The sequence below is a fragment of the Paramisgurnus dabryanus genome, chromosome 1, assembly GCF_030506205.2.
Source record: "Paramisgurnus dabryanus chromosome 1, PD_genome_1.1, whole genome shotgun sequence".
In the NCBI taxonomy this organism is placed as follows: Eukaryota; Metazoa; Chordata; class Actinopteri; order Cypriniformes; family Cobitidae; genus Paramisgurnus; species Paramisgurnus dabryanus.
In genome coordinates, this window is record NC_133337.1 from 63,351,108 (window position 1) to 63,366,162 (window position 15,055).

The 15,055-nt window shown below is 42.6% G+C and overlaps 1 protein-coding gene across 1 annotated transcript; it reads right to left on the bottom strand.

Annotated features, from left to right (window-relative positions):
• Window positions 1-350: 350 nt before the first annotated feature.
• Window positions 351-1,650, bottom strand: LOC135734462 (galanin receptor 2a). The gene has a single exon (XM_065253329.2). It carries the CDS (start codon window positions 1,648-1,650, stop codon window positions 439-441), a length of 1,212 nt encoding a protein of 403 aa, XP_065109401.1. The 3' UTR covers window positions 351-438.
• Window positions 1,651-15,055: the final 13,405 nt, after the last annotated feature.

The window sequence follows — 15,055 nt, forward strand, 5'->3', positions numbered from 1 at the left end:
AGTTTTTATAAAGAAGCCTACATTTCCGATACAACTTCTCATTCAGAAATGAAACTTTGACTTCCAGGCAGCTTGAGTATTTTGTAGATGCAAAAAATGACTTTCTTACTTATCTTGTTTTCATTACAAATACCTAAATATTCTTAACTTAATTCAAGATGCATTTTCTAGTGAAGTCTAGAAGATGCATGAAGTCTAGTATTTAGACAAAAAACATAAAACTTAAGTGAATTTTTGCTTAAAACAAGCAAAAAATCTGCCAAAAAAAATCTTTAAAGAAATTGTCTTACATTGGCAGATTTCTTTGCTTGTTTTAAGCACACATTTTGTCTTAAAACTATTTTCTTAGGTCATTTTGCTCATCAAGGAAATAAATTTTGATTTAGGAAATTTTTGATATTTGTACTGAAAACAAGACATAAATACTAAGTAAAAAAGTCATTTTTTGCAGTGTACATCTTCTGATGTCTGAGCAGCACGAGTAGATGAGCTGTGTTGCTGTACTTTAGAGACAGATTTGCTAACTGAAGATGAAGATCTTTCGGTGAGACTTAAAACCGACGAAATCTTTTCTCTGTAACTCCTTCTGATCTTTTTGGCCGATCTGTACAAGTTTCCGACAAAGCAGTAACAGAGAGGATTGATGGATGAGTTGGTGAGACCAAGCCATTGCGCAAACGGTCTGCCCCGAAGAATCCAACGATGACCAGCATCGTCGTTTCCATCTGGAAAGCTGGAGTCGATCCAGATGTCTACAACATACAGTGGCAGCCAGGAAAACGTGAAAAGGAGAACAAGCGCACAAACCATCTTGGTGATTCTCCTGCGAGTCTTCGTGCGCGATACCGAACGCGTGAGCGCGAGCGCGTTGGACTCTGCTGGTGCTGATGTTGTGTCACTTCTGCTTAATTTCCAACCGGTCAGGAAACAGATGACCAGGTTAAAAACCACAGGCAATGCGTACAACGAGCAGAAGAGTAAAAAGTTATAACCTTGGCGCAGTTTGACTTTGGACCAGTTCTCCACGCACACGGTCACCGCGTGCATGCCGTCCAGTATGGAAAGCGTCTTGGTTGCGTTCATGAAAACCAACGGCAAACACAGTGCGGATGACACAATCCACACCATCGATATCATGCATGTCATTTTCCTGCCCGTAAAGAAAGACCTGGCGTGCAGTGGACTGTGGACACTGTAATATCTGTTCAGACTGATCACAGCCAGATTCAATACACTGGCGGAGACGGATGCAGCCTGAACGAACGGCACGGCTCGGCACAGAAAGTCTCCAAACACCCAGGCGTTATACACCTGATGTCCTAAATTCACTGGCATACAGACACACACCACCATCATATCACACACCGCCAGATTGATCAGCAATCTCCTGGTGGCTGAAGCTCCCGACAAGCGATTCCTCCTGCGCGTCAGCACCAACAGAGCCAGAATATTTCCCACCAGTCCGGTTAGGAAAGAGATTACGTACATCACCATTAAAACTATGGTGTCCGGTTCATGTCCCGCAAAAAGAAAGTCGATGGAGAAAGGCGTCAGGTCATTAAAGGTCCAGTTGTTATGGAGGTGTTCACGCAAGGAAAAGTTGTTGGGGAAAAGGGATCCAAATGTGCTGTAAATGCTGGAAGTGCTCATGTTTTCTTTGTGTGCTATTTCGTCTAAGCAACCTTCTTAAATAAAAGACCCCCCCCCAAGGAAATTTGTCTGATGATGATTCATTGAATGAAAAGAAGAATCTACTGTATGTCTAGTGAAATGTCTGATTGAATACACTAATATGCAACGTTTCCATGTTGCTATACAAACAGTCATCAGTTGTATAAATGAACAAAAATCCTTATTTATTAATGATACATTTGATTAAGAATGATATATTGGTTATCAAGACCCATTGCTGTTAAATGTCATATGGTGTCTGTCATATGGTGTCTGGTATAGACATTGCAGTTTCATCCCTCAGTAATAATTTACTGGATAAAATATTAAGGAATTGGAAATATTAGTTTTATTTATTTCTTTATAAATTTCTTTGTTCTTTCTTGAAATATTGTTTAATTCTTAATCATTTAACTGTATTTTCTGTCCTCAAATTAACTTTTCGTACTCTTATGTTTTCATTTCCCTTTAAATAAAATTTAGCCATTATACTACATTATGATCCAGTATGATAATTATTGGTGTGAAAACAATACACGATTTCCACCATCGCTCCTTCTGTTGGAAACCACAGGCTTTGCTCCCCAGACCCTCAGGACTAGAGGTCTACCCAACGTGCATAAATAAAAAAAAATGTAAAGACCTGACCCGAGACAAACCTGAGAAAATTAGACCAGAGTTTGACCCAAAACAGTGGCAATTTTTTTTTACATCGACTGTACCTGAATGTAAACAGGACCAATGTGTGTGTGTGTGTGTGTGTGTGTGTGTGTGTGTGTGTGTGTGTGTGTGTGTGTGTGTGGTGGCCTCGCACCACAGCCTTCCGAGCCTAAGTGAACCGCGCTCCGGCCCACCTCTGCAACCTGGCCGCGGCGCGATTAACCAATCCGCGCCCGAGCACGGAACAGAGCGATCACACTAGTCAAACAAACCAGGCTTTGGGGGTCAAACGCGCTCGAGCGCGGTTTGGTTTGGATAGTGTGAGTGCGCCCTAATATTATACCCAACCCGTGTCCAAGGCACACGTGAACCCTTTTAAACCTCAAGTTTTCAGATGTAAGTGGAACCATGAAAACCTCTAATCAGAACTTCATTCCCCATAATTCCTTGTACTAAGACTTATTCATGCCCCACTTGTTCTCTATTTCTATTACCTGGACTATTTAAATCATGCTCACTCACGCTTTTATTGCAAAGTATTCTTAACCCATGCTACTCTGCGCTTCCCTGTTTTGTTGATTGTTTGCTGCCTGCCTGCGTCTAACTTTCAGGCTAGCAGATGCTCCACTGATTTCCATGAATGCAGTCACAGGTCCAGTGGTCCCAAGTCCATTGTTCCCTGAGCTCTATCTGTCTTCAGTTCGTCTGAAGTCCCCTGTGTTTCGTATCACGGCCAAGATGGCTGAATCTAAGGTCCCCGAGAACTTCCTGTAATGGCCAAGATGGCTTAACCCAGTGGTTCTTAACGTTATTATTGGAGGCCCACTGCCCAGCACATTTTGTATGTCTCCCTTATTTTACACACCTGATTCAAATCATCAGCTCATTAGAAGGGATCTCCATTAAAGGGATAGGTCGGCCAAAAATGATATTAAACCCATGATTTACTCACCCCCAAGCAGTCCGAGTTGCATATGTCCATCGTTTTTCAGACAAACACATTTTCGGATATTTTAGAAAATGTTTTAGATCTTTCAGTTGATTAAATGTAAAGTTACGGGGTCCACGACCTTCAAGTCTAAAAAAACTGCGTCCATCCTTCACAAAATAAATCCAAACGGCTCCAGGATGATAAACAAAGGTCTTCTGAGGGTAATCCGCGCGGTGTTGTTGTAGAAATATCCATATTTAAAACTTTATTAACGTAAATAACTACCTTCCGGTAGCGCCGCCATCTTAGTCGCGTCCGCATTCAGAATGAGAGCTTACGCAGCCTACGGAGGCTACTCTGTTGCTGCTCTGTGCCCCCGCCCTCCGAATTTGTCATACGTCACTAAGAAAAGTGCGTACACTACGCTGATACTCTCTCCTGAATACAGAGGAGTCTAAGATGGTGGTGCTACCGGAAGGTAGTTATACAAAATGAACATAAAGAAGATACATTCTTAAAAAATTTGCTCAAGAGTAAATTGCAATGTTAACATAAGTGTACAATCAATAAGTGTACAAGGAACTTGAGTTCCTTAATTTTGTTTGGTATAACAAGCTTGTATGAAAAATGCCATACATTTTTTACATCAGAGTTTGGATAACAGAAATTCCATTTAGATTAAGCTTTGCAAAGGCTACTTGAAGTTGAAGAAAACATTTCTAATAAAGAGAAATTAAAGAGTTCTCCCCAATATTTAGGCCTTCAATACCTGAGTGCTTTATATGCAGACTTAGAAAGAGTATGAATTGCACTGATAAAGTAACTGCCAAAACCAAAATGAGTACGGGCCTCAAAAATAAAAGAATGCTCCACTGTATCGAAAGCTTTGTAAAATTCGATTAAAATTCGAAACAAAATTAAAGCCTCTTTATTTATGAATTCAGAATAACCTAACAGGTCTATAACTAGATATGTCTACCTTTTATAAAACCAAATTGAGTGTTTGAAATTATGTCTGCTTAACAGGGTTTGAGTTTGTCTGCATATATAGACGCCAGTTATTTATAATCAGAATTTAAAAGGCTAATTGGGCGCCAACTATCAAAAAGTTTTGAGTCCTATTAGGCTTGGGTATGAGACAAATAAGACCCTGGCTGTTTCATTGATTCAGCCAATTCACCATTGTTTACACACTCAATAAGGGCTTCATAAATAAGATGCTTAATGGAGTAATCTACCACCCTGCAGGTCCCTGCCTCGCCGACTCTGCCCTCTCCAGGCACTAAACTAGCCCATGCTACTTTGCCAAGCGTTTCCGTGTTTTCTGTCTCAAGTTCTTGTTTAGACCATAGTCTGGATTCTGTTTGTTGATTGTTTACTGCCTGCCCTGATCTTAGCCTGGACTCTTGATTTTTGGATCACCTTTGATGCTGTGTTTGCCTGGATATTCGACCTGTGCCTGTTTGTGCCAGGACTCTGCCACTATTCTTGTTTTATATTTGTTTTATAGTGATGGCAGGGTTCTGACAGTCTCTTGTTTCATGTGGAGGCTCATGGCCTTGTATTTTGGGTCATGTGCCTCTGGTGTCTCGTTCCTAGTCCCCGCCCCCTTGTTCTCCCTGTTAATTATTCATTATCAGTTTATCCCATTCACCTGTGTTGCCCTTGTTATCTTGTTTAGTTTTTCCCCTATTTAATCTCCTCTTGTCTCTTGTCTTTTGCTGGGTCATTGTGTACTGATGTGCATTGTAATGTTTGTTTATTCCAGTTTAAATGTTACATCAGAGTCTAGTTGATTTAGTGTTTTGTCAGTGTCTTTGAAAATCATGTTTAATGTTGTGTTTCCCCCACGTGGGCTTTTGTTTTCAGTGTTCTGTTAAATAAATGTTTAGTGTTCACTTCCCCGACATCGTTTGCATTTGGGTTTCCTTGTTCTTCGTCCGATCCTCACAGTTTGTTATATTCTGTCAATAAACCGCATTTGGATCTTAACTTGCCTCAGCCTTCATGACAAAATACTTCGCCATACACTGAACCAGCGTTTTTTAAATCCACCTCAGCTATTCAGCACACTACATCCAGCAGTCACCCTAATATGTCAAGGTAACCACTCCCTCGAGAGCCACTTTAGAGACTTTTTGAATATTGCAACACTACCTACCTCTCGGACTTTGCATTTACCTTTTTTGTTAAGGATTAAAACAGCCTTTCAAAAATCTCTTAATCCCTTCTTCAGGGTCTCCTCTGCAATTTTTGGATTATGACTCTGGAATGAATCTCTCTTCACTGTTGGGGAAGCTAATGAGATTTTACCCTGCCTCAGCCTTTATTATAAGTACAAACATCAGTACTGTATTAATAAGAGATGTGATGAATTTTCTGAACTATTTCTCATGGTCAGATGTTTCTTTGTATTTTAAAATCAATCAAGAGTTTTTTTGAGAAAGAAATTTGTCTCATTTGAGGTTCACTGTAATTTGTAAAGATTCATTTGACAGATTTGAATGCAAACTGAATAAATGTATTAAACATTCTTTATTATGTTTCCTATAGCTATATCACATGTATGGGGTATCCATGGTGTTGTCTGCAATGAAGCTTTCTCAATAAGTTCAGTGATTTTATTATTTTTGTTGAATTGTAACTGTTAATGTGAATATTTTTTCAGAGAAAATTCAAACAGCAGTCCCACAAATTACTCATTCATTGTGTCTGGTACTTACTAAACAGGAAGTGTTTTCCTTGACAAGTGTTTTCTTCTTTTTCTGCACTCTTTGTTTCCAGTGTAAAATGTTTAATTTAATTTTGATCATTCAAAATTACAGACTCTGAGTTACGTTACTTGCTATGATATTAGCACATGATGTTCTGCTGTTTCTTTCCATATGTCTTTCCTTCTGTATACAGTATACACATACAGTATAGAAATAGGAACAGTGTATCATCCACACACAAAGTTTGTGTCAGTGTGTCTGATCTAAAACATGTGCAGGATCTTGTAGTTTTGGATTTTATTGTTAAATCTCTGTCTATGTCTATGTGAAGTACTCTATGTCCTGTATTTGTTTTTTGTCTTTGTGTGATCATCACACATATCCTAACATGTTATCACCTAATGTAAATATAAAATAAATGAATTTTCTCTTCAAATGATAATTCCTAATGGCATGACATGGATATATTTATGCATACATATTAATATTTTTGATATCACTTGCAGACAAAAGCTGACACCAGCATCCAAGAAGAAGTCTGTTAAATGTACAAGAGTGCAACTGCTATAAATGTCCCTAAGAAATAAAAGAACATTTTAAATCATTTTAATAAGCTAATCATTTAGCTAATAATAACTAAAGCAAGCTGATGTAGTCTATAATTGTTATTCTACTTTTTTTATATTGTTATTAATTTGGCTATATTAAATATTAATTTATAGTTTTATGGTTAAGTTATATCACACTTTCAAACTATTTTCAGGAATATAATTTTAAAATGCCATAATCAAATAAATAAGCAATCAGCATGACACAGGATTAAAACTTATCCGGCAAATAGACTGATTGGTTGTACCACATGACATTTTTTGAAAAGTATTGTGAAAAAAATCATTAAAATATTATGAAATGATGTTCAATAAACAAAATGGTAAAACACATTGTTCCTAACTCAAAATTATGCATTACATCTGTTTTTAAAATATATTTTTTAAATAAAAAATTTTAGGAGCTTGTTTTGGCAATGACCCATTTAATGTATTATTGATTTAGTGAAGCTGTATAATTTTGTAAGAAAAACTAAGTTGCTAATGCTTGAGACATCTGGAAAGCAACCCACTTGCAATTCTTTAACAACTGTCTCTAGCAATCACATAGCAAAGCTCCAGCATCCACCCACAATCCCGCAGCATGTGTAGCCACCAGAATAATACCTACCTCTCTTGATATCATTTTTTTAAATTGCCTTAATATTCAAATGACCAAGGTTTGTAACATTTAAATAACTAATTAACGTTTACAGTTTTAAGCTTGCAGTCTAAACATTGTTAAGCCAATCACGGTGCCAAGTAAACTGTTTTTGTGAATAAGAATCAATCTAATATAATTTAAACAAAAAGGTGTTGTGTTTGTTTAAAAACAAATAGTGAAAATAAATACAGTACAGTGTTCTTTCAACACATTTAGTGTCTTAATTGGATTGCGTGGGGTTTAGGGAAGAAGATGCTGTTTGTTTTTTGCTAAAGTTTCAGCCAGTATGGGAATCAGAGCAATAGAAAAGATGTAGAAGATTAAAATGATGTTGCCATGTTGTCCCTTGTGACATTAAAAGCGAATTGTCACTGCAGTGACAAACCAAATGAATGAATAAAAAAAATAAATAGACAAACATTGATGCATAACTGTTTTTAAATAAGACAAATAAGTTATACTGTGCATGAATGAAACCTTAATTTAATCAAATCTTTCATTTTAGATTGTCACAGGAGATTGCTTTCGATTGGTAAGATGGGTCTTTTTTACAAGTTTACACCTCCAGTGTTGATTCATTCAGTGTTTATCATCATTTCTGAATGTGCTGTGTGTGCATGAATAATCATTTGCTCTGAAGCATTGACTTTCTGTAATAATGTCAAAAGCGTGCATGGTGTGAAATAAGTAATGCTGATGCTAAGGAATACAAACCAGAAAAAAATGAACTAGATATATTCAATAAAGATAATTTTCTCCTCATCAATTTCAACAAATAATCACCCTGAGAATCTATTCAGAGCAAACTTAAATGTACTCTCTCCAAAATTAATAGTGTCACTAAATGAGCTCTCAGCTGAGGCTCTGAGGTAATTGTGCTGAAATTTGAGGTGCAAATTGAACATTGACTGTGGGATTTCTAGATTGTTTCATTTTATGGTCATACTTAATTTCCCATCTTTAATAAAGTAATTTGTTGTCAGTGCACAGACCTACACTTGTCTTTCACCTGCTTGTTTTGACATGTCTTTGTTTAACAACTCAATGTGCAGTCCCTTTGACTCGTACAATTTACAAATGTTTCCACCTATGGCTTATGTCATGATAACAGCGTGGTGCAGCACCAATATAATTTTTTTTTTTTAAAAACAGGCATTTGTCAACTGAATTTCCATTTCCAATTTTTTTTTTTATAAAATTTAAACAAATTACTCTCTTATTTGTTAAAAAGTCTATCATATTATACACAAATCTGTAAAAAGTCATTCTGTAGGCTTGTAGATTTGATGAAATTGAATATGTAAACTTTATTTAATACAATTAATTTCATGTAGTTTGGTAATTTTTTGTGTTAAAATTACTTAAAAATGACTGGAATAAAAACTACTTATTGTTTTTATGAGATTTAGCTATTCTTATTGTGTATCTGCAAATGTAGCGAATACTGAATAAATCCAACGTAATACAAATGAGCTGTTTTAAATTAAAAACCATTTCAGGTTGATATGCAGGTCGTGAGCGCTGAGCAGACGGAGTTAGGAAATATAACTTGTATTGTGCCACAATTCAAAGTTTTGGAAGCATTTCAGTCGAGAATGTATGTTTTTTAAACAAGAATCTGCAGTAGGTTCATAAAGATATCGTCTATTTAAACATTTCGTTCGAGTTTTTGGCGATGGGAGCTCCAGATAATCACCGGGCACTCATATATACCGGACAATTGGTGCCTCACCTTGCTGAAAATCACAGCTGGCTGTGACGTCAATTTAGTGTTTTATAAACTGTGGATAAAATTCATTTCGGGTAAATTAAAGGCCAATCTTTGGTCTTATAAGTCTATACGCAGTGTTTCTTTGTATAATTTGTTTGTAAATATTAATTACAATAAGGATTAATAATATGAACTGGGTTTGGACGTAACTTCAGCTTTAAGCTTGCAGGCAATTTGCAGATTAATACGCAAATCTAAATAGGGTGAAAGTTGATCATTTGCACGTCTTTCAAAGGCTTGCAAATGTTAAAGCAACACTACGTAGTTTTTTACCTTTAAATAATGTCTCTAAAATTATTTCAGTGATAGAACAACTTTTAACTGGACAAATTGAACTGTTGCTGCAACCTGAGCAGCCTCCTAGCTGCTACAAGCATATTCTGAAAGTGGGGGTGGAGGGTAGAGCACACAGCCCCGCCCCTCCCCCTGCCTGCAGAAGAGTGTCTGATACTAGGCAATGTTGCGCTTTTTAACCACATGGGGGAGCTGTAAGTCATTTTTACATGGAAACTACATAGTGTTGCTTCAACACTTAAGTGATTTTAAACAATTTAACCACAAAAGGGCACTAAAGTGAGCAATTGCGGTTGAATGTATCTGGTCCAACTCAAATCAAACGTTGATAATCCCCTGTGTCCTTCAAAGATCAGAACTCTTGATGTATAAACTTGAGAGAGAGTTGCGCTACTGTGTCTCATACTGTAGTACTGAAGTATATTTGGCGAATAACGCACTGAAAAACTATGTAATTTTCACTTTATGTGGAGCGACTGTTTGTGCTGCATCTTCTTTCAGAAGTGCCATTTGGAATTCGTCCTCCATCTGTGTGTGTGCGCGTGTTTAAGTGGACTCAACAAATGTAGACATGTCAGAATTACAGTTATGCCGCTTACATAATGTAGCCTTTTTTAATGTTTGATGATCAGATAGAGACTTAAGGAAAATTATGTAGACTAATAATTTAAGTTTAATGTACTAATGATCAGCCTTATAAATTGTATGTCCCACAGCTAACATGGAACATTATTAACCTGTTCGGGAACTTAATTTTTTTGTTCTAACCGGTTCAGGAACCTCAATTTTAGAGTTGCACTGAAAACCAGAAACGTAAAAAAACTGGCTAAAAATCTGTTTCAAAGCCCTGGTTTCTACTATCAATATGTATTGCCTTTTCATGTGGTGCACAAATGCACAATTATCTCGAAAAATTCAATTCAGCTATACTAATCATAAGCGGCAGGTGTGTTCGAGGAACCTAATCAGCCGGTTCAGGAGGTTGTTTACACTTGGCATTACCATGCATTTTCGTCGGATCACAAGTGGACGACGTTAATGCCATGTGTAAACAGTGTTTAAAACGTTTTGAGCTCGTCCACTTTCGACCACTTTCAACCACATTCAGAGGTTGTCGAAATCCCTTTCGATCGGAATGCTTTTGTAGTGTAAACGCGACCACCCTCTCCGCCCATTTATCTAATCTGAGGTACTGAGCGCAATGTTTTACGTCTTTTCTGACTTCTGGCGTGAACACACGGTGAACAGCGCTATTTTTAGCATTTCATTGATAAAACAAAAGCGGCATATCTCTGCAGTTTCATTTTGCAATCGTCTGAAAGTTGCGCTATCCTATTTCATTAATTGAAAATAATTAAAATTCAGAGAAAGCTCTAACATATACATGTACAAAAAACTGTGCAGCATGTTTACTTACTACACAAGCAGCAGACTCCGACAAAATATTAGTCCGCGTCCATATAAACTCATCATTACCCCCGCTCGCATTAAAATGACAGCAGAGGGACTCACCCACAGTCTCGACAGACCACCCCCTCAGAGTATTCAGGACAGAAGCAGTCGAAAGTGGACAAAAGAGACGGATTTAAATACAGTTGGAAACGTAGTGTGTCTCTCTCGTTCACTTGTGATCCGATTGACAACACATGAAAACACATCTTAATACCAAGTGTGCCCCAATATGATGAGCATGATGTTCTTGGATGTTCTGGTTGTTATGGTTATTTTTCAGATGACTTTTAATTTCCATAACTCTTTTCATTGCCTCAGTTTTTGAACAGTTTTCTCTCTCCATGTGTGTGTGTGTGCACGCAGAGCTCAGTGTCCATATATGCGCACACGTGCGTCAACTCTTCCGAGACAGACAGCAGGCAAAAATAACAGAGGCAATCGTGATTGTCTAAAATGCTAATGGTAATATTTTTTTCAAACAAACACACATGTTAACACTATGGTGATTTAAAGCCTCTAAAAAAAACTACAGACGCCATGTTCACCTATCACTCGATAAGTCAATATAGTCATTATAACGACAGGCCTATCAGCTTATGAATGGTGTTTTGCGTTGTGTTTGTTGCACATTTGATGCCTTGATGAAAGGGCAATACAAAAAAAAATACAAAAAAAATCTCTACTCTTTTCATTAATTTTAGGCAGCCTCTAAGTTAGTACTTTCCCTAGTTTCAGGTAAGCTAAAGCTTTTGGTTGCAAGCAGTTGGAGAGATTTTGAATGGATCAATGAAGTTGTCTCTGATCAAAGTTAAATGATCTAGGAATTGTAAAATCAAAATGCCTAAAAAGACTCCTTCGAGTCTGTCCCAACGTTGCTGACGGGACTCCGTCGAGTCAAGTGCCAAACGTGTCGGCACGACTCAGTCAAGTCCGTCCCAACGTTGCCGACACGACTCTGTCGAGTCAAGTGCCAAACGTGTCGGCACGAGTCCGTCTCAATGTTGCCGACGGGACTCCGTCGAGTCAAGTGCCAAACGTGTCGGCACAACTCCATCGAGTCCGTCTCAACGTTGCCGACGGGACTCCGTCGAGTGAAGTGCCAAACGCGTCGGCACGACTCCGTCGAGTCCGTCCCAACGTTGCCGACGGGACTCCGTCGAGTCAACTGCCAAACGTGTCGGCACAACTCCGTCGAGTCCGTCCCAACGTTGCCGACGGTACTCCGTCGAGTCAAGTGCCAAACGTGTCGGCACGACTCCGTCGAGTCCGTCCCAACGTTGCCGACGGGACTCCGTCGAGTCAAGTGCCAAACGTGTCGGCACGACTCCGTCGAGTCCGTCCCAACGTTGCCGACGGGAGTCCGTCGAGTCAAGTGCCAAACGTGTCGGCACGACTCCGTCGAGTCCGTCCCAACGTTGCCGACGGGACTCCGTCGAGTCAAGTGCCAAACGTGTAGGCACGACTCCGTCGAGTCGTCCCAACGTTGCCGACGGGACTCCGTCGAGTCAAGTGCCAAACGTGTAGGCACGACTCCATCGAGTCGTCCCAACGTTGCCGACGGGACTCCGTCGAGTCAAGTGCCAAACGTGTCGACACGACTCCGTCGAGTCCGTCCCAACGTTGTTGACGGGACTCCGTCGAGTCAACTGCCAAACGTGTCGGCACGACTACGTCGAGTCCGTCCCAACGTTGCCGACGGGACTCTGTCGAGTCAAGCACGACTCCGTCGAGTAAAGTGCCAAACGTGTCGGCACGACTCCTTCGAGTCCGTCCCAACGTTACCGACGGGACTCTGTCGAGTCAAGTGCCAAACGTGTCGGCACGACTCCATTGAGCCCGTCCCAACGTTGCTGACGGGACTCCGTCGAGTCAAGTGCCAAACGTGTCGGCACAACTCCGTCGAGTCCTTCCCAACGTTGCCGACGGGACTCCGTCGAGTCAAGTGGCAAACGTGTCAGCACGACTCCGTCGAGTCCATCCCAACTTTGCCGTCACGACTCAGTCGAGTCCAGCACGACTCCGTCGAGTCAAGTGCCAAACGTGTAGTCACGACTCCGTCGAGTCGTCCCAACGTTGCCGACGGGACTCCGTCGAGTCAAGTGCCAAACGTGTAGGCACGACTCCGTTGAGTCGTCCCAACGTTGCCGACGGGACTCCGTCGAGTCAAGTGCCAAACGTGTCGACACGACTCCGTCGAGTCCGTCCCAACGTTGCCGACGGGACTCCGTCGAGTCAAGTGCCAAACGTGTCGGCACGACTCCTTCGAGTCTGTCCCAACGTTGTCGACGGGACTCCGTCAAGTCAAGTGCCAAACTTGTCGGCACGACTCCTTCGAGTCTGTCCCAACGTTGTCGACGGGACTCCGTCGAGTCAAGTGCCAAACTTGTCGGCACGACTCCGTCGAGTCCGTCCCAACGTTGCCGACGGGACTCCGTCGAGTCAAGTGCCAAACGTGTCGGCACAACTCCGTCGAGTCCGTCCCAACGTTGCCGACGGGACTCCGTCGAGTCAAGTGCCAAACGTGTCAGCATGACTCCATCGAGTCCGTCCCAATGTTGCCGACGGGACGTCGTCGAGTCAAGTGCCAAACGTGTCGGCACGACTCCGTTGAGTCCATCCCAACATTGCCGACGCGACTCAGTCGAGTCCAGCACGACTCCGTCGAGTCAAGTGCCAAACGTGTCGGCACGACTCCGTCAAGCCCATCCCAACGTTGCCGACGGGACTCAGTCGAGTCAAGCACGACTCCGTCGAGTCAAGTGCCAAACGTGTCGGCAAGACTCCTTCGAGTCCGTCCCAACGTTGCCGACGTGACTCAGTCGAGTCCAGCACGACTCCGTCGAGTCAAGTGCCAAACGTGTCGGCACGACTCCGTCAAGCCCATCCCAACGTTGCCGACGGGACTCAGTCGAGTCAAGCACGACTCCGTCGAGTCAAGTGCCAAACGTGTCGGCACGACTCCGTTGAGTCCATCCCAACATTGCCGACGCGACTCAGTCGAGTCCAGCACGACTCCGTCGAGTCAAGTGCCAAACGTGTCGGCACGACTCCGTCAAGCCCATCCCAACGTTGCCGACGGGACTCAGTCGAGTCAAGCACGACTCCGTCGAGTCAAGTGCCAAACGTGTCGGCACGACTCCGTCGATCCCGTCCCAACGTTGCCGACGGGACTCCGTCGAGTCCGTCCCAACGTTGCCGACGGGACTCAGTCGAGTCAAGCACGACTCCGTCGAGTCAAGTGCCAAACGTGTCGGCAAGACTCCTTCGAGTCCGTCCCAACGTTGCCGACGTGACTCAGTCGAGTCCAGCACGACTCCGTGAAGTCAAGTGCCAAACGTGTCAGCACGACTCCGTCGAGCCCGTCCCAACCTTGCCGACGGGACTCCGTCGAGTCAAGTGCCAAACTTGTCGGCACGACTCCGTCGAGTCCGTCCCAACGTTGCCGACGGGACTCCGTCGAGTCAAGTGCCAAACGTGTCAGCACGACTCCATTGAGCCCGTCCCAACATTGCCGACGGGACTCTGTCGAGTCAAGTGCCAAACGTGTCGGCACGACTCCGTTGAGCCTGTCCCAACGTTGACGACGCAACTCCGTCGAGTTAAGTGCCAAACGTGTAGGCACGACTCCGTCGAGTCCGTCCCAACTTTGCAGACGCGACTCCGTCGAGTCAAGTGCCAAACGTGTCGGCACGACTCCGTCGAGTCCATCCCAACGTTGCCGACGGGACTCCGTCGAGTCAAGTGCCAAACGTGTCGGCACGACTCCGTCGAGTCCGTCCCAACGTTGCCGACAAGACTCCGTCGAGTCAAGTGCCAAACGTGTAGGCACGACTCCGTCGAGTCGTCCCAACGTTGCCGACGGGACTCCGTCGAGTCAAGTGCCAAACGTTTCGGCATGACTCCGTCGAGTCCGTCCCAACGTTGCCAACGGGACTCCGTCGAGTCAAGTGCCAAACGTGTCAGCACGACTCCGTTGAGCCCATCCCAACGTTGACGATGCGACTCAGTCGAGTCAAGCACGGATCCGTCGAGTCAAGTGCCAAACGTGTCGGCACGACTCCTTCGAGTCCGTCCCAACGTTACCGACGGGACTCTGTCGAGTCAAGTGCCAAACGTGTCGGCACGACTCCATTGAGCCCGTCCCAACGTTGCCGACGGGACTCCGTCGAGTCAAGTGCCAAACGTGTCGGCACAACTCCGTCGAGTCCGTCCCAACGTTGCCGACGGGACTCCGTCGAGTCAAGTGGCAAACGTGTCAGCACGACTCCGTCGAGTCCATCCCAACGTTGCCGTCGCGACTCAGTCGAGTCC